The 23,284-nt window shown below is 42.3% G+C and overlaps 2 protein-coding genes across 6 annotated transcripts in view; one reads left to right on the top strand and one right to left on the bottom strand.

The window, feature by feature from the left end:
- Positions 1 to 20,370, bottom strand: part of NINL (ninein like) — an 82,773-nt gene extending 62,403 nt beyond the window's left edge. For all 5 annotated transcript variants that reach the window (XM_059406419.1, XM_059406418.1, XM_059406416.1 and 2 more), the window contains exons 1-5: positions 20,176 to 20,370; positions 8,359 to 8,455; positions 3,706 to 3,884; positions 1,812 to 1,878; positions 25 to 215 (exon numbers count right to left, since the gene is read on the bottom strand). In XM_059406419.1, the coding sequence (XP_059262402.1) occupies positions 25 to 215; positions 1,812 to 1,878; positions 3,706 to 3,884; positions 8,359 to 8,455; positions 20,176 to 20,358 (717 nt within the window). In that variant the 5' untranslated portion in view covers positions 20,359 to 20,370. The remainder of the gene's footprint in view (positions 1 to 24; positions 216 to 1,811; positions 1,879 to 3,705; positions 3,885 to 8,358; positions 8,456 to 20,175) is intronic.
- Positions 9,257 to 10,465, top strand: LOC132022630 (ubiquitin-conjugating enzyme E2 N-like). The gene has a single exon (XM_059407878.1). The coding sequence runs from the start codon at positions 9,323 to 9,325 to the stop codon at positions 9,779 to 9,781; it is 459 nt and encodes a 152-aa protein (XP_059263861.1). The 5' UTR covers positions 9,257 to 9,322; the 3' UTR covers positions 9,782 to 10,465.
- Positions 20,371 to 23,284: the final 2,914 nt, after the last annotated feature.

The raw sequence follows: 23,284 nt of genomic DNA on the forward strand, positions 1-23,284 counted from the left end.
ATGGTCTGCCTTGGCCCCTCTCACCTCCTTCTCCAGTCCTTGGAGCCCGATGCTTTCACAGACGATGGCCAGCTCTTGCTCACTGAGGTGGCCGCTACTGCCAACACCCAGCTCTTCCCAGATGCCCCGGACCCGGCTCTCAGGGGTGTCCAAGGAGGGGCTGCAGGGCTTCTGGAGACACCCAAAGACCTCAGAACCCCAAGCTGGCAGCTGGCCTGAAGCAGGGAGAGTGACAGGTAAACCCTATGCTTTAGGTGGAAGCACCTGGGGGGAACACACCAATGCTGGCAATGTACTCTGAAACCAGAGGGACAGGCAAATGCACACTCAAGTAGCAAAGCGTCAAAGGTGATGGGTACATGGTTGTTCGTTTGCAGATTTGCATAATAAAATGTCAGTGGTGGGAACGTTGTGATCCATTGGGGAAAGCTTTTTCTGAAGGGAACCTCCTAAGTCAGAAGTCAGAGCACTGAAAGCACATAAAAGAAGGCTGTATTATTTGTATTTAACAAAAAGAAAAAAAAAAAAACAAAAAAAATCCAAAAAACACACATAAAAATAAGACCCAAAAAACTAGACAAGTTATTTAAAAAACAATTTCGAGAAACTTATGTTTCTGAGCTTTGTCAGAGAGACAACTTGTGGAAGAACACAGACGTGGGCATGCCCATAAGAAGCCATCCATGGATGAGCCTTGCTTCAAGCCAGACATCCCCTCCGCAGTCAGTCCATACTGGCTTGTGTGCTCATGAACAGCACTGTGCCAGGCTGAGGAAAATGACTTCTTTGAGATCCCTTCTAGCTTAAAGAGTCTGAAATTTCTAAAAGCACCTCTGATACTAGGGTTTTTTCCTCAGGAATGGTGGAGGAGGTAAATCAATCCTCTGAGGTCTGATATGAGTTTCATGCACTACTGTCAGCTCTAATCCGTGGAAAGGTTCCTGCTCAAGGCTAGGAGGAACCTGCGGGTGAAGACCCCAAATCCCACCATGTACAACGTTCCCAGCCAGTCCTTCCTCTCCTGCCCTAAATTTATACTTCGAGGCCAAGGCAGTTAAGATGTGGTGGCCTGGCTGCTCTTCCTGATCTCTGTGCTTCTGTCCAGCAGCACAGATGGGTGCTCAGGTCAGTCCCTCAGACATCCACCAAAGTAAACAACGATCAGTGACCCTTGTCCTTGAGGACCACAATCTAGAGCATGCTTGGTTCCAGCTGCTGATTTTTAATCCAACAGAAATTCAAGGGCAATTCAGGTCTCTCTCTTTGAATGAAGTTTCTGTACTTTCTGCCCTGTGACATGCTCAGGGCATCCACAGACCCACATGTGGGCACACTGCTGCTGCCTCTGGTTATTCCTGCAGGGCTCCCAAGGACCAGGATTATGTCTGGCATTTCTTCTGGAGCACAGACAGGGCTGCTGATAGCTGCCAAGACTGCTTGCACACAGTTAGGAAGAGGATCTGCTGAGGCCTGACACATCAAGAAGGCAGTACAACAGGCCTGAGACCACCCGAAGGCCATGCCTGCCAGCTGGGGTCACACAGGTCCTCACAGACTATGAGACAGGGCAGGACATACTGCTCATTGAGCCAGTGGCCTCTAAGGGTCTGTCCCCAGGGGATGCTGAGAATCAAGTGACCACCTCCCAGCTGGGACTACCTCTGGAATAGGGGGCTCCCCAGGGACACCACCCACTCTGCATGCTTCCCAGGAAATTACACATGGCTGCTCACTGTCTAATGACCTAGCTCCTTAAACTTCAAAGCACTGGTCAAAGGGAGGCAGCACCAACCATGAAGCTGTGGCTTTACCTGGTGCTTCAAACAACTCATTCTGAGGTTCTTTAGCACTTTCAGCTTCTTCATCTGACTTGAGACTCTGTGAAAATGAAAAGAGAAAGATATAAATTCCCCAGAGTATGCGGCAGTGGCCAGAGCTCCAGGAACAGACAGAAAGGTATGTTCTGGGGTGGGGAAGGGACTGAGGAAGAGGAACAATAAGCTGGTGAGATGTAGCTCCTTGAAGGAATGCCCACAACTGCAGGAGGGCTCTGCACCCAGGCCGAGAGGCGCTGACACAAAGAAGCTCCCTCTCACAGACTAAGTGCTACAGTGTAGACACAGGGACACAGGAAGTTCCTCAATGTAAACCAAAAATCATCAGTAGTTCACACTAAAAACATAATCAGGCACTTGTACCCTAAAAGGAGAGAAAATGCTCCCCAATCAACAGGTCCTTGTGGTACTGGCTTCAGAAACTAGCACTGGAGAGGAGTGGCTGTGGGGCATGGTCAACCTGCCATCACACCACATCATCTTGACATAAGCTTAATGGTCCTCACCTCTCCACACCCCATCCCTTATCATCCTTACCAGTTCAGCCAACAGTTTGAAGGAGAGTGGCTTTCTCTGTCTCTCCAAGAGCTCCAGGGACAGCATGATGTGTAGCAAACACCTGACACCTCAGGGCCCTTTGCAAGCTGCACCATGCAGAGTGCAGGCCACCAAGAAACACTCGACTCAAGTGAAAACCTCGTTATTGTGGCCAACTCAGCCAACTAAAAGTCAAAGTCTGCTTTTGATAGGTGCTGTGTTTCCCATGACTGATCCTGGAAGGAATGCCAAGTTGACCAAGACTCAGCACCCCTCAGAGCCAGCACTGAAATGAGAGTGGAATTTTTCTAACGCATTCAGCCCAACCAACAACCTTAAAAACAACATTTTCCCATGTTCTAATTCCAGGGATCCAAGATGGTTTTACCAAGCAGAATGGTACAATGGAGATAGAGCTGACACTTCAGACCTCCACCTCTAAGGACCAAAGATTAAAGAGGATAAAAAAGCGAACACCTGGGGTTTGCTGGTATTGTCTACGCATATAACACCCCTGAGCAAAGGGACTCTAGGATTAAAGTAGATATGTTTGCTTCAACAAATGTTGAAAACATAAACAAATTAATGTGAGAGACCCAGAGCTGTCTTACTAAAAATAAGTCCCCATAAAACCCTACCAGACAAAGTATACATCATAGACAGCAGGAACCAGGAACCTTCTGAAATTCTTGAAAATAGGTCTAAGGAATCCATGGTTAACTTGAAAACTGTGGCTCTGTTCACAGATATTTCCTGACACAAAGGCTGTTGGGCTCCAGCAGCCCATCTTCTGGGTTGGTCCCAGCAGCAGTGAACAACTCAGGGACAGGCAGGGCTAGAATTAACCCCCAAGGCCCTGGAAGGTGTCTGGTACATCTTAACCAAATTGTAAGTGTGTGGGCCTTGGTATGTTCTAAGTATTCAAGGCAGGTGGGACTGTGGGCTTGGTATTTCCAAATTCCTAACCTTGCAGGAGCATCAGAAGAGCATCTTCCTTTTCTTTCCTCACTCCTATGAAACCATAAAACCAGTCTTCTTGCAGTGCTGGGGGAAAGCTGGTGGTGATAAGCAGGGGAGGGAAAGAAACAAGTGATTTGGGCACCAATTCTCCACTGCCCTAATATCTAAAGGAGTAACTCGCTGGCCAGAACTTCCCTGCAGACAATCAGACCCAGAGATGCTTTAGAATGAAATGTCATTTCCCAATGTGTACCCATGTTTCCAGTGACTTGAGATGCCCAGGAATGCCCACCTGTCCTCACATTCTCTTATAGTCATGTCACCATGACTAATGAAATGGTGACCCACGGTAGGGAAGGGGAACTGGACCCACCTCCACACTTTCCAAAGACGCAGAGCGGCGGAGCTGGCCTCTCCCAGAGGTCCAGGCCTGCTGTTCTGGTAAAAATTTGGCTCCTACTGCAGGGCCACCTGGCTCAGGCTCGGGCCGGCTCCAGCGACCGTACCACTTAGAGCCGCTCACGTACTTTGGTGGGACAGCACGAGAGGCCGCTGGAAAGAAAACAGGAGATTTAGTGGGGGGCCCACACACACTGCTGCAACACATTCCAAGATGTGGAGTGCTGCTCTCACAGATACACACAGAGAACGTCTGGAAGAACACAGAGAACACTTAACAGCAGTCAATTGATTCTCTCTAACCCTCAGGCATGGGACTGAGACACCCAGGCTGGGACACAGGGACTTTCTACGCTAACCCTATGTGCTATTTACATTTTTTCTTTTTTAAAAGATTTTATTTATTTATTTGTCCAAGATTGAAAGAGAGACAGAGAGAGTGCGTGACCATGTGTGCACAAGCAAGGGTAGTGGCAGGCAGAGGGAGAAAGCAGAACCCTGGGATTACGACCTGAGCCAAAGGCAGACACTTAACCCAACTGAGCCACCCAGGTGTCCCTGAGTGTTTTCTGAGCATATTTTGCTTTTTTTGTGGAGTAAAAGACTACTACTAATAAGAAAAGACTTCTTGAGACTATGGACTCTGAAAAACAATCTGAGGGTTTGAAGGGGCGGGGGGTGGGAGGTTGGGGGAACCAGGTGGTGGGTATTAGAGAGGGCACGGATTGCATGGAGCACTGGGTACGGTGCAAAAACAATGCATACTGTTATGCTGAAAATAAATAAAAAACAAAAAATAAAAGACTTCTTGTTTATATAATAGAAGACTAGTACTAATGGCTTATTAGAAAAAAAGGAAAAAACCCTCCAATAATCCAGTGACATACTGCTCTTGAGATCAGAATGTCACTTCCCACCCTGCTCACTTCTGGACCCAAGCTGGGCAGGACCATCAGGGCACTGTGGGCGTGGACCTCACACGCAGCCCTGAAGGCTGAAACTTTGTAGGTCTGAAGTGTGGCACAGAGGCAGGCTTGGGTTTTAGTTTGGGATTCATGATAATCCCTTAAACCCTAACAACCCCTTGTATTTCCTTCTTCTCTCCTGACCTATCCACTTCTGTACAGAGTAACTGGGGCCTCTCAGAGAACAAACAACACTGACTCTGTGTGGAATCTGGGTGAGGAGGAGACAGACTGGGGAGGGTATCATGGCAGCGACCAGGACAGGACACAGGTTCAGAGAAAAGTAACCAGAGTGGGCTGGCTGGACAGAAAGGTATAGGGTCCAGTGAAGAAAGGCCAGGCCAGGAAAACTGAGCAGCATTTCACTGAGAGGTGTCATGCTCCTTTGAGCCAGGCACCGCACTATTCCTTTCTTCCATGTCCCCAAAAGCCAGGCCACAGCCCCTGCCCTTAGGACAGCATCAGACGGGGGGCTGGGTACAGCCTGGCCAGTTGGAAGCACAGTGATACCAGTGGCAGACAGACACTGGGGTCGAGGAAGGAAGATGCTGAGCTCCACATGGGATGGATAGACTGTGAAGTGACAGCATGACATTTAAGGCAGCTGACAATACTCAGGGTGAATATAGCATTGCTCACCTCACTGGGGTACTTGAAGGTAATCATGGACACTATGCCAATCACCCTGGACAACAGGAATGTGATGTGCTGAAGAGGAGGGCAAAGTGTCCAGGTCAGCAGAAAGAAAACAAGAGAACCTCTGAGCAGACCCAGTGGCATTTGGAAGGGGGAAGCTACAAACATGGAAAAAGGTTCCCACCAAAGAGCTGCCAAAAGGCTAAGTGAGGACCAGTGAATGCAGGCTCCTGCATCTGAGCATGGTTTCTGGTTAGAGAGAGGCTGCAGGCTGATTAATACAGGTGGAGGAAGAAGTTTCCACAGTGAGGCGGTTTAGGAAGAGGGGAAAGTTCTATCAAGCAGGAAGTGGGAAGCTGGGGTACATTAAGGAAACCAAGCACAGAAAACTCAGAGTGCCGCTGATACTCCCCACCTTTGGCTGGCATGAAGTGAGGAGTGTCAGGCCACACATATGACCCTTTAAAAATCTTTGAAATCCAAAAGAAAAGAAAACAACAAAAAATAGAATAAGTGGAAAAAACCTCCAAGTCCTAGAATAGTTCCTTTCTCTTTGGAGGAACTGAGCTTGCAACCACAGATCCAGTTTTATGTTTAGAAGCTCCAAGCATGGGGGCGCCTGGGTGGCTCAGTGGGTTAAAGCCTCTGTCTTGGCTCAGGTCATGATCCTAGGGTCCTGGGATCGAGCCCTGCATTGGGCTCTCTGCTCAGCAGAGGGCCTGCTTCCCTCTCTCTCTCTGCCTGCCTCCCTGCCTACTTGTGATCTCTCTCTCTCTGTCAAATAAATAAATAAAGCCTTTAAAAAAAAAAAAAAAGAAAGAAAGAAAGAAAAGAAAAGAAAAAAAGAAGCTCCATGCATTCTCCAGCATGGGAGGGGACCTGTAGTGTGAGGGACGCCACACCTTTCCATTCCTGTATGCCATCACCATGTACACATTCCCAAATCCTGTGTTCCTAAAGGCCAGTGGTCTTCTTCAGCTCTTAGAGAAGAAAAGTGTCAGATAAAGCAACCAGCGAATGCCCTGAGGGTCCTACACACGGTTCCCACCGCTACCCCCATGGCAGGGTTCTCCGCACTATACCCAGGTGCTCTGCAGCCTTCGGCAGTGGAAGGAGTGGGTTCTGTCTACACTGCATATAAAAGGGCCCAGGGCTTGCAATTGGAAAACTGTGACTCGAGTCTTGGTCATCACTTACTACTGTGGGATATTGAACAAATAAATCCCTTCACATATCAGGCCTCAGTTCCTCATATGAAGAACCTCAGGGAATCTGGTACACTGAAGACAATCAATGTGAGCTCTCATTCTTTCTACTTCCCACTTCACTGCCCTCACACACTGCTATCCCTGCTATCCAGTCATGTAGCTTCTCCAGACCCAGGATCCGCCATGGCAGGAGGCTGCTGGGGGCCGAGGGAAAGAGCTCCCTGCCCGATCTGCTCATCAATTGCATGTCTCCAACCTCGAACACAGTGCCCCATGCTCCCTTTCACTCACCTGCCCAGTACTCATCAGAGACAGCCAAGATGGGTCGGAAGCATGGCTGCCACTCACAGTCTCAAGTCTGATGGAGCAGGTACTAACAACGATGTCTTTCAGCATCTTCTCACCCTTACCCCACAATCTACATGCCCCTGAATGGACCATTCTCCAAACCATCCCTCCACCTCCTGACCACTATCAAAGCCAGAGGGCAACCCCCCTCCAGACACCACTTCCACTTGGGCTATCTTTGTCCCAGCAGCCCCATTCCCATAACGGGAGTCTAGTTAGGCCTACCAGCACAACACAACACTACTGTCTGACAAAACACACAGCAAGGTCTGTCTCTGGCTGCTGGCATCCTGTCTGCTCTGCCATCCTCCGTGGTCTGGATACACCTGTGTCTGCACTAAGGTTTCAATTATCAAAACTTCAGCTGCTCTACATCTACTTTATCTTCTCAACAGCCCATGCTATAAGCACAGTACATGATATTATTTGACACTTGTGATACCCTGATTTATCATAATTATATATTTGCTCTTCATCTCATCCCTGGCTCAGAGCTCTTAAAACCCATGGAATTTCCTAAATGACAAGAGCAACCAAACCTGAGTTTATGTTAACGAGGTGACTTCTGGAAAGCCCCTACGGTTGGGGGCTGGTTGCCCAGGGACACAACCATGTGATCCGAAGGTCAGCAGAGAGAAAACAAGAGAACTTCTGAGCAGACCCAGTGGCATTTGGAAGGGAGAAGCTACAAACAGGGAAGCTATAAACCCTGACCTCCAGGGAAGGGGGACAGGCTAGAGATGGAGTTCAATCACCAATAGCCAGTGATTTGAACCGTAATGAAGCCTGCATAAAAACCCATCAGGATGGGGTTCACACATAGAGATTGGGGGAGAATGGCATGCCTGGAGAGGGCATGGAAGCTCTGCATCCTTTCCTCACACCTTGCGCTGTGTCCTTTTTGACCTGCCTATTCCTGACTTACATTCTTTTATAATAAAGTAGTGATCTGATAAGTAAACTGTCTTCCTGAGTTCTAGGAACTCCTAATGCAAATTAATTGAACCTGAGGAAGGGGTTGTGGGAGCCTCTGATTTAGAGCCAGTCACTGGACCTGAGACTAAAGTGAGGCCACTTTGTGGGACTGAGCCCTTGGCCTGTGGGATCTGATGCCATCGGCAGGTAGGCAACATCAGGACTGAGAGTTACAATGTAGGAAACCCAGGTGGTGTTGGAGAATTGCTGGTGTGGGACAGACTACCACACATCTGGTGAGCAGAAGTACTGTGTATAAAGGAAAACAATAGAGCTTCTCCTTTCCAACACTATTACACAAATAAGGAAGCAAAAGAAGAAAAAACCCAAAATCTTATCCCAGTCCACACAGGTTGGAAGTAAGGGAGTGGAGTTACAATTTAGTTCTCAGACCTGCTATAGTCTTCAATCTGAATATCACACTCCAGAAGGTAACAGATAAATAATGAAAACAACAACAACAACACTTGAAGTAAGAGGAAGAAATCCTTTTACTTGATTCCAAAGAACTACTGTCTTCATCAGAGGAGCCAACACCAGCACTTGATGACAATACTGCTACAAAACCTTCCTTAAATTCCTCAAAGTTAACCTGGTGAATATAAGAAAAGAGAGGTTAGCACTACTTTCAACAGATCTTAGCATTTTGTTTTTATTCTCAGATGGAAACATCTTAGTGTTGCCTTTAGCTCTGAGACCATTCATGTTCTCTAATATTCACTTAATATTTTGTTTAAGTAGAAGAATATAACATGAAAAGTAAAAGTAAGCCATAAACTAATCACCAAAAAGCCCCTATTACCAATTTTAATGATTAGAAAACAGTACCCAAAAGGGGGATTTGATGATCATAAAACATTAATATACATAAAGAAAATATCCAGGCTATCGCCACCCCAGCAAGAAATGGAATAATACCAGTACCTTAGAGGCTCCTCCACCATGGTTCCTTTCCTAATTAAATTCCCTGCCCCCCATAATATGACTTTTATGGTATTAACATCTTTGCCTTTGTCCTCATTTGTATGCAACCAAGAACAATATGGTTTAGTTTTACCTCTTTTCAAATTTGATCTAAATGGAATCATATGCATATATTCTTTTATATCTGGCTTCTTAGACTCATTATTAAGCTTCTGTAATATTCATTCAAGCAGCCATGTGTAGTGCATTTTCTCTACTGTGTAATATACTCCATTATTTAACATGCAAAAATGTATTAATCCATTCTTCTACTGATGGATATTCCCATTGTTTCCAGTGGCTGGTTATTTTTTTAAAAAATGCTTTGAACTGTATCGCATATGTGTTTTTAGGAGCTTCTTAGGAGTATATGCTGAAGAATTGGATTGCTGGGCCATAGAAAGTGCATTTAAATCCTCTTGGTGGGACTTCCACTCGTGCGTGAGGCGAGCGGAGCCAGAGTCGAGACCAGAGGCCGAACTCGGGATCTGACAAGATGGCCGGGCTGCCCCGCAGGATTATCAAGGAAACCCAGCGTTTGCTGGCAGAACCAGTTCCTGGCATTAAAGCAGAACCAGATGAGAGCAACGCCCGTTATTTTCATGTGGTCATTGCTGGCCCTCAGGATTCCCCCTTTGAGGGAGGGACTTTTAAGCTTGAATTATTCCTACCAGAAGAATACCCGATGGCAGCCCCTAAAATACGTTTCATGACCAAAATTTATCATCCTAATGTAGACAAGTTGGGAAGAATATGTTTAGATATTTTGAAAGATAAGTGGTCCCCAGCACTGCAGATCCGCACAGTTCTGCTATCGATCCAGGCTTTGTTAAGTGCTCCCAATCCGGATGATCCGTTAGCAAACGATGTAGCAGAGCAGTGGAAGACCAACGAGGCCCAAGCCATAGAAACAGCTAGAGCATGGACTAGGCTATATGCCATGAATAATATTTAAAATCGATCTGATCATCAAGTGTGCATCACTTATCCTGTTCTGCCAAGACTTCTTCCTTTTTTGTTTGCATTTAATGGACTCAGTCTTAGAAACATTACAGAATAAAAGCCCAGACATCTTCAGTCCTTTGGTGATTAAATGCACATTAGCAAATCTATGTCTTGTCCTGATTCACTGTTGTAAAGCATGAGCAGAGGCTAGAAGTACCATCTGGATTATTGTGAAACGTTTAAAAGCAGCGGCCCTTCTCTGCTTTTATTCATTTCCCCCATCATGGTTAAGCACTGTGAATGAAGGTAGTTGTCAGGGTTAGCTGCAGGGGTTTGGGTGTTTTTCTTTATTACTTTTTTGAGGGGGAGAGGTAGTTTTATTTTAATTTTATGGGCTCCTTTCCCCCTTTTTATGGTGATCTAATTGCATTGGCTAAAAGCAGCTAACCAGTTCTTTAGAATATGCTCTCTAGCCAAGTCTAACTTTATTTAGACACTGTAGATGGACAAGCTTGATTGTTTGAACCAAAATGGGAACATTAAACAAACATCACAGCCCTCACTAATAACATTGTGATTTTGCTGTCAAGTGTAGAATCCTTCCTTCAAGAAAAAGCTTGTGACCATTTTGTATGGCTTGTCTGGAAACTTCTGTAAATCTTATGTTTTAGTAAAATATTTTTTGTTATTCTAAAAAAAATAAAATAAAAAAAAATCCTCTTGGCGAGCTGAATCTATAAAATGCTAACCCTCTTTACTTCAGTAATGTTTTTTAAAAATTATTTATTTATTTTCAGCATAACAGTATTCATTATTTTTGCACCACACCCAGTGCTCCATGCAATCCGTGCCCTCTATAATACCCACCACCTGGTACCCCAACCTCCCACTCCCCCGCCACTTCAAACCCCTCAGATTGTTTTTCAGAGTCCATAGTCTCCCATGGTTCACCTCCCCTTCCAATTTCCCTCAACTCCCTTCTCCTCTCTATCTCCCCAAGTCCTCCATGCTATTTGTTATGCTCCACAAATAAGTGAAACCATAGGATAATTGACACCCTCTGCTTGACTTATTTCACTCAGCATAATCTCTTCCAGTCCCGTCCATGTTGCTACAAAAGTTGGGTATTCATCCTTTCTGATGGAGGCATAATACTCCATAGTGTATAGGGACCACATCTTCCTTATCCATTAGTCCACTGAAGGGCATCTTGGTTCTTTCCACAGTCTGGCGACCGTGGCCATTGCTGCTATAAACATTGGGGTACAGATGCCCTTTTTTTCACTACGTCTATATTTTTGGGGTAAATACTCAGTAGTGCAATGGCAGGGTCATAGGGAAGTTCTATTTTTAATTTCTTGAGGAATCTCCACACTGTTCTCCAAAGAGGCTGCACCAACTTGCATTCCCACCAACAGTGGAAGAGGGTTCCCCTCTCTCCACATCCCTTCCAACACACGTTGTTTCCTGTCTTGCTAATTTTGGCCATTCTAACTGGTGTAAGGTGATATCTCAATGTGGTTTTAATTTGAATCTCCCTGAGGACTAGTGATGATGAACATTTTTTCATGTGTCTGATAGCCATTTGTATGTCTTCATTGGAGAAGTGTCTGTTCATATCTTCTGCCCATTTTTTGATATGATTGTCTGTTTTGTGTGTGTTGAGTTTCAGGAGTTCTTTATAGATCCTGGATATCAACCTTTTGTCTGTACTGTCATTTGCAAATATCTTCTCCCATTCCATGGGTTGCCTCTTTTTTTTCTTGACTGCTTCCTTTGCTGTGCAGAAGCTTTTGATTTTGATGAAGTCCCGAAAGTTTATTTTGGCTTTTGTTTCCTTTGCCTTTGGAGACGTATCTTGAAAGAAGTTGCTGTGGCTGATATCGAAAAGATTATTGCCTATGTTCTCCTCTAGGATTCTGATGAATTCCTGTCTCATATTGAGGTCTTTTATCCATTTTGAGTTTATCTTTGTGTATGGTATAAGAGAATGGTCGAGTTTCATTCTTCTACATATAGCTGCCCAGTTTTCTCAGCACCATTTATTGAAGAGACTGTCTTTTTCCACTGTATATTTTTTCCTGTTTTGTCGAAGATTATTTGCCCATAGAGTTGAGGGTCCATATCTGGGCTCTCTACTCTGTTCCACTGATCTATGTAATGTTTTTTACCATAAAGACTAGTTTTCTTTTGGTTAGTATTTACAAGATATATTTTTTCACCAAATTTTAATAATGTCAATTTTTTATAGCCATATATTTCAGGTGCCATTTATAAAATCTTTTTTATCTTTATCTTTTAACTATTTAGTCTATTTACATTTAATATAATTACTGATATATTTGGATTTAAATCTACTATTCTGTTGTGTGTTTTCAATCTGACCTGCTTGTGTTTTCTCCCTCGTTCTCTTAGGATTTACTGATTTTTTTTTAGTACTTCGTTTTCCCTTTATTAAGTTAGAAGTTATATAGTCTATTTCCTTTCTCTGGCCATTTATCCTAAAAATTACAACACAAATCCTCAGCTTATCAAAGTTTACTCTCAGTTGATACTTTTACCCTCTTCCATGACAATATGAAGCTGATGTAACACTTTCATCTACTAGAGTCCTGACTTTCATGCCTTTCTTATGAGTTGCCATATATTTGAACTTGTTCCATTTTAAACCCCCACAAAATATTTTTTGTTTCATATAATCAATGTTCATTAATAATTATCCAAATATTTACCGCTTTGTTTTTCATTTGTTCTTGTATTTCTGACCTTCTGTCTAGGATAATTTTCATCTATTTGAAGTGCATGGTTTAGAATTTCATTTTTCTTAAGTATGCTGATGCTAAATTCTTTTTAGTTTGATTGTCTGAAATGTTTTTTTAATTTCACTTTCGATAGACTTTTCAAGCAGATAAACATTTTATTAGAAAAATAGTAAAAATGACCAAAATGTCCACAAATGGACTGGGGAAGTAAATTATGATATAGTCAAAAAATGAAATGATGATGGAAAAAACACTAACAAGATGAACTGTATTTCACAGATATAATATGGAGTAAAGAAGTCCGAGAGTATGTACTGAGCATGTACTGTGTTTTTCCATTCTATAAAGATCAGAAACAGGCAAAACAAATCTGTGGTGTTGGTGTCAGGACAATGGTGGCCTTAGTGACAGAGGGTCTGCAAGGAACATGGGGAGGGATTCAGAATGCTGGTTACCCAGCTGTGCTCAGTATAGGATAGTTATTGAGTGTGCACTTCTAATATGTGCTCTGTTCTCTATGGGTGCTTCAATAAAAGTCACACAGAAAGATGTCAACAGAAGGGCTTATGCACGTCAAAATATCACCAGTAAATTCTGGTGTGGAGTTGTAGGTCCAAGTATGCTTCTCAAATCTGGAACAGAATCTGAATGAGAAAACTCTGTTGCTGCCACTGAGCACTAAATGTAGCTGTTTGCCTGCGATACGCATGTTATTGTAAACTGACATTGGATTATTTGTGTATTTGTTTATTTTTGTCTCCCCAACTAGCATGTGAGGACACTGCCGGCAAACAGTAGTACTCAACAAACATTTATTGGATGTGTTGGCCTCTGTATCTTTTCATAACTGAGCAGAACTCCCCTTCTAATGGGCGCATTCTTTCACTTTTAGTCTTTTTTTTTTTTTAAGATTATATTTATTTATTTGACAGACAGAGATCACAAGTAGGCAGAGAGGCAGGCAGAGAGAGAGAGGAGGAAGCAGGCTCCCTGCCAAGCAGAGAGCCCGATGCGGGGCTCGATCCCAGGACCTTAGGATCATGACCTGAGCTGAAGGCAGAGGCTTTAGCCCACTGAGCCACCCAGGTGCCCCTCACTTTTACTCTTAAAGGATCTTTTTGCTGAGTATAGAATTCAGGTTGCCAGATATTTTCTATTAGCACATTGGAAATACCTCTCCACTGGTTTCTGGCTTGTATTGTTATTACATCTGAGAAGGCAGCCGTCCATCTACCTAATAATTACCTAAAAAAAATACATTTTATTTATAATTACCTAAATAAAATACAATTACCTAAATAAAATACATTTATTTTTGCCTGACAGCTTTAAAAAATTATTAAACTTTTCATTTTGAGGTAACTATAGATTCACATGCAATTATAGGAAAAAATGCAGAGATCCTGTGCAACCATCTCTGGCTGTTTTTCCAATGATTTCTCTATGTTTACTTTCAGTTTCACAATAATATGATCAGGTGTAGATGTCTTTGTAAATATGCTACTTGGAATTCAGTGGGCTTTAGGGATCCTGAATCTGTTCTGGATGGTTTTTTTTTTAGCTCTTATATATTCACATAATGCCCCACCTCATTCACTCCTTTCCTCCTGGGATTCCAAATAAAGGAATGTTGGAAGGTTGGACCTTCTCATTCTACCTTTACCTTTTGTTATATCTTTGTGCTGTATTCTGAATGGTCCCAGTTACTGAATGCTCTCCTTGACTGTGTCTAATTTGCTTAAAGAGCTGTTAAAACTCTTGCATTAGGTTTTGATTTTGGCCATCACACTATTTGATTCTAAAAGTTTTATTCGGTGATCCCAGAGTCCTGGAATCGAGCCCCACATCGGGCTCTCTGCTCTGTAAGCCTGTTTCCTCCCCCTTCTCTCTCTCTCTGCCTGCCTCTCTGCCTACTTGTGATCTCTGTCTGTCAAATAAATAAATAAAACCTTAAAAAATTTTATTCAGTTTTTTGTTCAGATTTATCATTTCTTAGAGTTCCCTCTTTCCTATAGGTATTTTCAAGCTTTGAAAAAAACTCCTAACACAGTTAGTCACAACAGTTGTTTTATATTTTGTTTGCAGTAATTCCACTACCTTACAAGCTGTGTGTTTGCCTCTGCTGCCTGTTGATTTTCCTGGTTCTTGCTCATCCTGTGTTATTTGTGTGCTGGTTATCCTTGATTGCAGCTGGTTATTGTATTTGACTATTAGATGGGGATAATTACAGGTCTTGAATCCTGGCACTTCTTAAGAGAAGACTTTTGTTTGCTTTTGCCAGATGCCTCAGGGCACCACCTGACCAGGACCACCTTTAGCTAAATGAGGTTTATCTAGACCACTGAGAGGTGACAAGCCCCGATAGCAAAAAGCACAATGGCTGTTTCAGATCCTTCCTTAAACTGGGGGCTAGTTTATCAGATTCTCTACCTTGGGTGAGAATCCTTTGCTCCAGGGAGTAAAAGGAGAAGCAGACTCCCTGTGAGCAGGAAGCCTAATGTGGGGCTGGATCCCAGGAACCCTGGATCATGGCCTGAGCTGAAAGCACACACCTAACTGAGCCACCCAGGCACCCCTCAACCTGTGTTTTGACATAGATTTCCCTGGTCCTCTGAGGTCCCAAAGACCACATCAATTTCAGTTTCTCAGCAATAATGGGGTTTTGTGTGCTGGACTGAACCTCTCTCAGTGTGTGACTTACAGATTTTTAGACCAGTAATTCTTCACTGACTTATTTCCTCTTTACCATTTTCAAGATCTTTGTTTTTATGATTTTGTTCAGCTTTTTCAGTAGCCCTCACTGAAGGTGAGTGTGCTAACCTGCTACTACCAGAATGTCTGAAGCCTATTCATACTTTTTTAGGACTGCATAAATTTCATCAGATGGATCTAGCAGAATTTATTTAAGCAATCTCATATTTAAAAGGTTTTTCCCAATCTTTTGCTATTAAAATCAATACTAGAATGAATATCTTGCATAGACTTCATTTCATATGAAGATATACATGATATTTCATCGATTATCACGTTCCTAGCTTCTGCATGTTGCATAGCACATATTAAGTGCTCAAAAATACCTGTTGAAGGGACGCCTGGGTGGCTCAGTCAGTTGAGCGTCTGCCTTTGGCTCAGGTCATAAACCCAGGATCCTGGGATGGAGTCCCTCATGGGGCTCCCTGCTCAGTGGTGAGCCTGCTTCTCTCTCTGCCTGACACTCCTCTTGGTTGTGCTCTCTCTGACAAATAAATAAATAAAATCTTTAAAAAAAATACTTGTTCAATATATGGAAGCAAAATGAAATGACAACTTTGCTTGATCTAATCTTAGATTTCTTTTGTCTTTGATAATACTTATCATCTGATTTTCTTCCAACCATTAAACAGTAGTGGGATCTGATGGCCAAGTGTGTTGCCATTTTACCTGATACTATTGTTTTTTCTTAAAGATTTTATTTATTTGAGAGAGAGACAGAAATATTGAGAGAAAACATGAGCAGGGGGAGGGGTGGAAGGAGAGGGAGAGGGAGAAACAGACCCCTTGCTGAGCAGGGAGCCTGCCATGGAGCTCCATCCTAGGGCCCTGGGATCATTACCTGAGCCAAAGGCAGATACTTAAACAACTGAGCCACCCAGGTGCCCCTATCTGATATTATTCTGACTATTCTTGTGTTTCTGAGTTTTCTTCCTTCATAGCTCAATAAAGGGGGAAGAACAAACCCACAATATTCAGGTGCTTCACCAAAAAGGACACACCGTCATCTCTGTATAATCTCACACTCACTCATCACAAACAGAGGTTAGGCCCTGTGATTGGCAATCACTTTCAACTTTAAAATTATTATCAGTAACACTATGTTAAGAATTTTTTTTCAAGTATATGCACCCCTATGTTTATAGTAGTATTATTTACAACAGCAAAGATACAGAAGCAGCCCAAGTGTCTGTCAAGAGACAATGGATAAGGAAAATGTGATATATGTATACAAAGGAATACTGCTCAGTCATAAGAAAGGATGAGATCTTATCATCTGTGTCAACATGAATGGACCCAGAGGGTATTATGCTAAGTGAAGTAAGTACAGAAAGACAAATGCCATAGGATTTCACTTATGGTCATCTAAAAAATAGAATCTAAAAAATAAAACAAATGAATAAACAAACAAAAATCAAAAACAGACTCAAAAATACAGAGAACAAATTGACTGATGGTTGCCAAAGAAGAAGTAGTAGGAGGATGGACAAAATGTTGAAGGAAAGTTGGAGATATAGGCTTCCAGTCATGGAATGAGTAACTCACGAGGATAAAAGGCAAAGCATAGAGAATATAATTGATGATATTGTAGTAATATATGGTGACAGATGGTAGTTACACCTGTGGTGAGCATAGCATAACATATATACTTTTCTAATCACTATGGTATACATCTAAAACTACTGTAACATTGTATGTCAACTATATTTCAATTTAAAAAATAATTATTTTTTGAGAGTAAAATTCTCTTTCTAACCAAATTTAAAATACTAAAGGTAAGATCCTTGCCACTAATAAAGAAACATGAGAACATAACATAAAATGCACATGGGAATTTCCCACACTCCACAGGAATCTTGGGCCACATTAATTTCTGGCCTGAAACCAGACCTTGATAATGTTTCTTTAACAGGAAATAGGAATTAAAAATGAGCATATTTCAATGAATTAAAACATTATCTTTTTAATTCAAATTAATATTGTCCTTCATTTTTGTAACTGAATTGAAGTATCAATGACCAACATTTACATGATGTCATATACGTTAGTTTCTACAAGGAAACTGGATGTGTGATACTTGAACTGAAAAGCCAATCAATTCTCCTGGATAAAAGATTTCTCTTGATTTTTCTCTGAAATCTCCTGAAATCTCCACCATTTGGTTTCTGTTGTAGAAAATGGTGACAACTATCTGGATATTTATGGCTTGACACCAGCTTCCCCTAAAACACCTATAGAAGGTTTCACCTAAGTGGTGGCTCTGTGAGCTATGTCCTTTCTGTGGGATGAGGCAGAGGAACAATAAAAACTCTGACAGCAGAAATAATCCATCATGAGCACTATCACAGAGGAGATGGTATAAAGTGTAGGGTGGAGCAGGTCCCTAGAGGCATCAGGTGGTGTGGGCACTGCTCTTGAAATGTTACAGAGAGGGAAGGGGGGACAACTTCAAGTCAGACTCAAGAGCACTAATGGAAGCAAAGCTATTTCTTGATTTACTCAACACCTGACTTGCTTTTTGGAAACAGAAATCATGGCTGTAAGAGAATGGAATTGGGACAGACACAAAGATGGATGAACATCCACAGAGCTTTTCCACGTGCCACCATTCATCAGAAAAGTTCAGGCTCTTGTCCTTGCTTATGACTGTCTTATATCTCCTTCTAACACACCTCCCCATAAAAGTATGGAGAAACTTCCAGCCTCCCAGAAGGATTACAACTCAAAGGAACTGCTTTATGGGATACATGTGATGTGGGGGAGGCCAGAAATCTCAATTCCAACTAGATTTTTTCTCCTTACTGATGTTCCAATACTAAACTTTTTTTTTCTATCATAATTTGATGTTTCTTTTTAAAAGATTTTATTCATTTATTTGAGAAAGAGAGAGAGAGAGAGTAAGCGAAAGAGAGAGTACAAGCCAAGGGGAGAGGCAGAGGGAGAAGCAGAGCCCAATGTGGGACTCGATCCCAGGACCCTGGGATCATGACCTGAGCCAAAGGCAGATACTTGGCCAACTGAGCCATCCAGGGGCCCCAATGTGAAGTTTCTAAATGTTGTACTACGGTTGCTGGAGGGGAGGGGGTTAGGGGGATAGGGTAGGTGGGTGATGGACACTGGGGAGGGTATAGTTCTGTGTATTGTGTAAGACTGATGAATCATGGACCTGTACCCCTGAAACAGATAATACATTATATGTCAATAAAAAAAAATCAGTAAATGTTATACCACTTCTGCACATACAAAACAAAGCAGGGTAAGGCTTGGGAATGAGGTGATCTGTTCAATCAGCAGAACCTCCCATCTGAATATGAACCCCAAAGTTATTCTTTTGGTTTTGAATTTTCTCAACTACCAAAAATAACCAAGAAAACCAGATCATCTGTTTATACTGCTTGAATAACCAGAGTGCTGATTTTCACAATGTATGTTTTTTATGATGTTTGAACATTATAAAAAGTACACCTGATTTGGGGCTCCTGGGTGCTACAGTCAGTTAAGTGGCTCATACCTGGTTTCAGCTCAGATCCTGATCTGACATCAAACCCTGCATTAGCTCTGTGCTCAGCACAGAATCTGCTTGACTCTCCTTCCCTCTCCCTCTGCCCGCCCCACCCCGCAAATGAATAAGTAAATCCCTAAAAAAAAATACACCTGGGGCGCCTGAGTGGCTCAGTCAGTTAAGTATGATCCTGGGGGTCCTGGGATTGAGCCCCAAGTCAGGCTCCCTGCTCATGAGTAGTCTGCTTCTCTCTCTCCCTCTGTGTGTGTGTGTGTGTGCTCTTTTTCTCTCTCTAGCTCTCTCTCTCTCAAATAAATAAATAAAATCTTTAAAAATATATTTTAAAAAATACACCTGACTCTTAAGTTCTTAAAAACAACAACAACACAAAAAAACCAAAAGGCAGGAGTAGAGTAAAAAGAAACAGAGAATGGGTGTGGTCAGCTTAATTGAGGCAGAGCTCCCTAAGAGGGAGTAACATTATCCTACTGACAGGCATTGGGAAGTAACAAGAGGTACAGTTCATCTGGACTTTCTCCCTGTACCAGCAGTGAGGGTTTTTTTCCTTGGTTTTCTTCATTTGTTTTTGTCCAAGAGCCAATTCAAAAATATCTGCAAGCTGGATTTTTTTTCTCACTTGATAATAAAAACAGTTTCATTGATTTCTGTGGCAGGAAAAACAACAACAACAACAACCACCTCTTTCTTCAAAGTTAAGACGACCAACACTGCTTCTATGACACAAGTTAATATCTAGACATAATTAAGCAGTAGGGACAAGGCGGGAGGTACTTTTTAGTATTTCTGTCAGGAAAGCAAGTTGTGGTCTAGGTTCTAGCTCACCGTTCTGGATGATCTTCAATTTCCTAGTGAAAAGGAGCAGAGATAGAGTACTTTCTATCTGGCCTAGATGAAATCACAGGACACCTCTGAATATAGGTATCTTTTGTTCCTGCAGCAGTGGTGTGCACTTGCTTTGTCTAGCTGCTAGAAAGAATTGCAAGCTTTGTCATTTTACTGGACAACATGCCTTCAAGGCACTTCAAGGCATCCAGTGTGTCATCTGCCCACAGATCCTTTTATTTTTGTGAATCACCTGCCTCCCACCCATACAGCCTTCCACCCCATGCCTGACACCCAAAAAATCTCTCAAACATCTTTCTGGACAAACTAAACCAAACCAAACTCTGGAAGTAACTATGCTTTCAAAAAAAAGTAATCTGAAGGAAACTCTTGCTTCAGTGGAGGAGTCCCCAGAAGGAAAAGCGCTGTTCAAGTTTCTAGTAACTCTACTCTGGTGTGTCTTTAGTCCACTGATATTTCTCAAATGCCTGCAGTTAACTACAGTACTCTTTGCTTTTCTTTATAAGAATGAAGTAAAATACCCACCCTGGCAAAGTGGTCATTTCCAAGAAGTGTTTGCAGAAGGATGGGCAGCTGCTTTTCCAGATGCAGCTTGAGGCAGAGCTGGGTCAGTTCCTCCCGGTCCAGAAAGCCTGTCCCTGTTGTGTCACAGCTGCTGTAGACTTCCCTGAGCTGTGAAACATAGTGGTTCTCTTCTTCTTCGTCCATCCCATAGCAAGCTGGACATGCCAGGGGAAAAAAGAAAATCAAGAGTACACTCTTACTGCCATACTTCACACATTCTTTCACTGCTCTGATGAGCCCCAGCAAGGTGGCCCAGGTGCAGGTAGGGGCTGGGCACAGGGGAAAAGGCATCCAAGGTGCTCTCAGTTTTATGTGAGGCCTCTGTAGGAGAGGCCAGAAGCATGTGACCAGGGAGCCAGTCCCCGTTCACAAACCCCAGAATCTCTTTGTTCTTTAAGATAAATATCTATTATTGGGGCACCTGAGTGGCTCAGTTAATCATTCAACTATTGATTTCATTTCAGGTCATGATTTCAGGGTCCTGTGACCAAGCCCCATGGCAGGCTCCCTGCTCAATGGAGAGTCTACTTGTCCTCTGCCCCTGCACCTGCCTTCTCTCTCTCTTTTAAATAAATAAATCTTTTAAAGAAATTTTTTAAAAATTATCTAGGGAGCACCCAGGTGGCTCAGTCATTAAACACCTGCCTTTGGCTCAGGTCATGATTCCAGGGTCCTGGGATCGACCCCCGCATCAGGCTCTCTGCTCAGTGGGAAGCCTGCTTCTCCCTCTCCCATTCCCCCTGCTTGTGTTTCCTCCCTTGCTGTGTCTCTCTCTGTCAAATAAATAAATAAAATCTTTAAAAAAAAAAAAAAGAAAGAAAAGAAATTTAAAAATTATCTATTGTAGAATAATCAGAAAAAAGAGGTAAATGTAAAATAGAGAGCTAAAATTATTCCCCCCAAATTATGAATATTTTGGCAAGTATATATACATATATATATACACTCTAATTTCCCTTATGGTATTTTTCCCTTATTAGTATTCAGTTACAAATATTAAAAAGGAAAAATGTAAATAAATTTTACCAAATTTTTAATAAAAAATGGAAACTACAATAAAATTTATAGATGTTGATTAATCACAAAAGAATAAAAACAGGGGAGCCTGGGTGGCTCAGTGGGTTAAGCCTCTGCCTTCGGCTCAGGTCATGATCTCAGGGTCCTGGGATCGAGCCCTACATCGGTCTCTGTGCTGTGCAGGGAGCCTGCTTCCTCCTGTCTCTCTGCCTGCCTCTCTGCCTATTTGTGATCTCTGTCTGACAAATAAATAAATAAAATCTTTAAAAAAAAAAAGAAAAATATATGGTTAATAACTTTTAAAAAGTTCTAAAAATATCTGTTCACATCAAAAAATATCCAAATGAAAACAAAGATACTATTTGTCACTGACAAATTATCAAGAATAACCCCCCCCCAGTGTTAGCTGAGGATATCATAAGAAGGGTCTTTCACATGTTGCTGAGAAAGTGACAAGTAAATGCCTTCCAGACATTCTAGACTTTTCACATTTGCCAAGAAATTTTTTAAATAATTGTATTATCTTACCTATTTATTTCATGTACATAAAATTCCTTACAGAAATTCTTATAGCTTTGGGAAACAGAGCTACAGACAAAGACATAAAAGAAAATAAATAAAAGAAAATAAAATGTCCAATGAAAGGAAATAGCTTGCTAAGTTACAGCATAATTATATGGCAGAAGATTCAACAGGCTTAAAAAACACATTTTTTAAGAATACTTAACAGGACAGGAGATGCAATTGATAAAATATCAAGGCAGGATAAAAACTTTATAATAATAATAGCTAGTATACATACTAGTCAGTTCACATATTCATTTATATCTAGAACAGTTCTATCAAGAGACTTCTGCAATTCTGTGGGAGGAAGGAAGGAAGGGAAGGCAAGAGAAGAAGAGAAGAGAAAAGAAGAGGAAACAAGACGAGAAGAAAAGAAGGCAGAAGGAAGGGAGGGAGGAAAGGAAGTAGGGAGGAAAAAACTACACCAAAGTGATAAGAGATGTTTTTATGATATTACACATTTCCATTTTCTACATTTTTATATTTCTGAAAAATTGGTACAGAAAGTGAAACACTGCATAACTAGAAAAATGTCGCTAAATCATGAAAAACACTTAAGTCCTAAAGGAATTAGGATGAACCATATGAACTTGTCAATACTGGACTGTTCTGACAAGTAAATGACACAGACACAGATCATGGACAACTCTGAAAAGAGGAAATATGATAAGTAAACAAGCATGGAAAACTGATCAAGCTCATTAATAATCAAATAATTAATTTATAAACATGAAACAGTGAAGCAACATCTCTTACTAATAACAGACTGCACACTAAATGCCAATTAAATAAAGATATAATTCTTCCTAAAAGAGAGAGAGAGAGAGCAAGCATGTGGGCGGGGGGAATGCAGGGGGAGGGGGAGGGGGTGACAGAGAATCCTAAGCAGGCTCCACAGCCATTGTGGAGGCTGATACAGGGCTGGATCTCAAGAGCCTGAGATCATGACCTGAACCGAAATCAAGAGTCGGACCCTTACCCACTGAGCCACCCAGGTGCCCCAAAGATATAATTTTTAATGTCAACACCATTTGACCACCATCACCCATGTGGGTAGGGAAGTCTCCCTCAGCACAAAAACTATATGAGGGACTGGAATCTGTTCACATCAACCCCCCAAGCCGAGAGTATCACTTTACTCAGGAAAACAACAGAATCAATGAATGTCAGTAAAAAAAAAAAAAAAAAAAACTCACTTTGAATAGAATCTTCATTGTGATGTTTTACCATGTTCTTAAAAGGCGAACTGCCTCCCCTGAGCTCCTGACTGACTGAACACCTGCTGATCAGGTGTAAAGACTGCCAGTGTCTACTCTGAGGATGAGTACACCAGCTCCTGGCCTCAGGTTGGGTGCAGGAGTAAAGGGAGAACAAGCCTGCCCTATCCACTCATCAAATTACACGGGCACTTCAGCAGGAGCACGGGAAAGTGGAAAAATGGCAAGGAGAGCTGGACCTGGGAACACACACATGCTCCTATCCCAGACTG

This window comes from Mustela nigripes, chromosome 7, assembly GCF_022355385.1.
Source record: "Mustela nigripes isolate SB6536 chromosome 7, MUSNIG.SB6536, whole genome shotgun sequence".
Classification (NCBI taxonomy): Eukaryota; Metazoa; Chordata; class Mammalia; order Carnivora; family Mustelidae; genus Mustela; species Mustela nigripes.

Coding starts and splice junctions, on each gene's coding strand:
- LOC132022630 (XM_059407878.1), top strand. CDS start 9,323: ATGGCCGGGCTGCCCCGCAGGATTATCAAGGAAACCCAGCGTTTGCTG.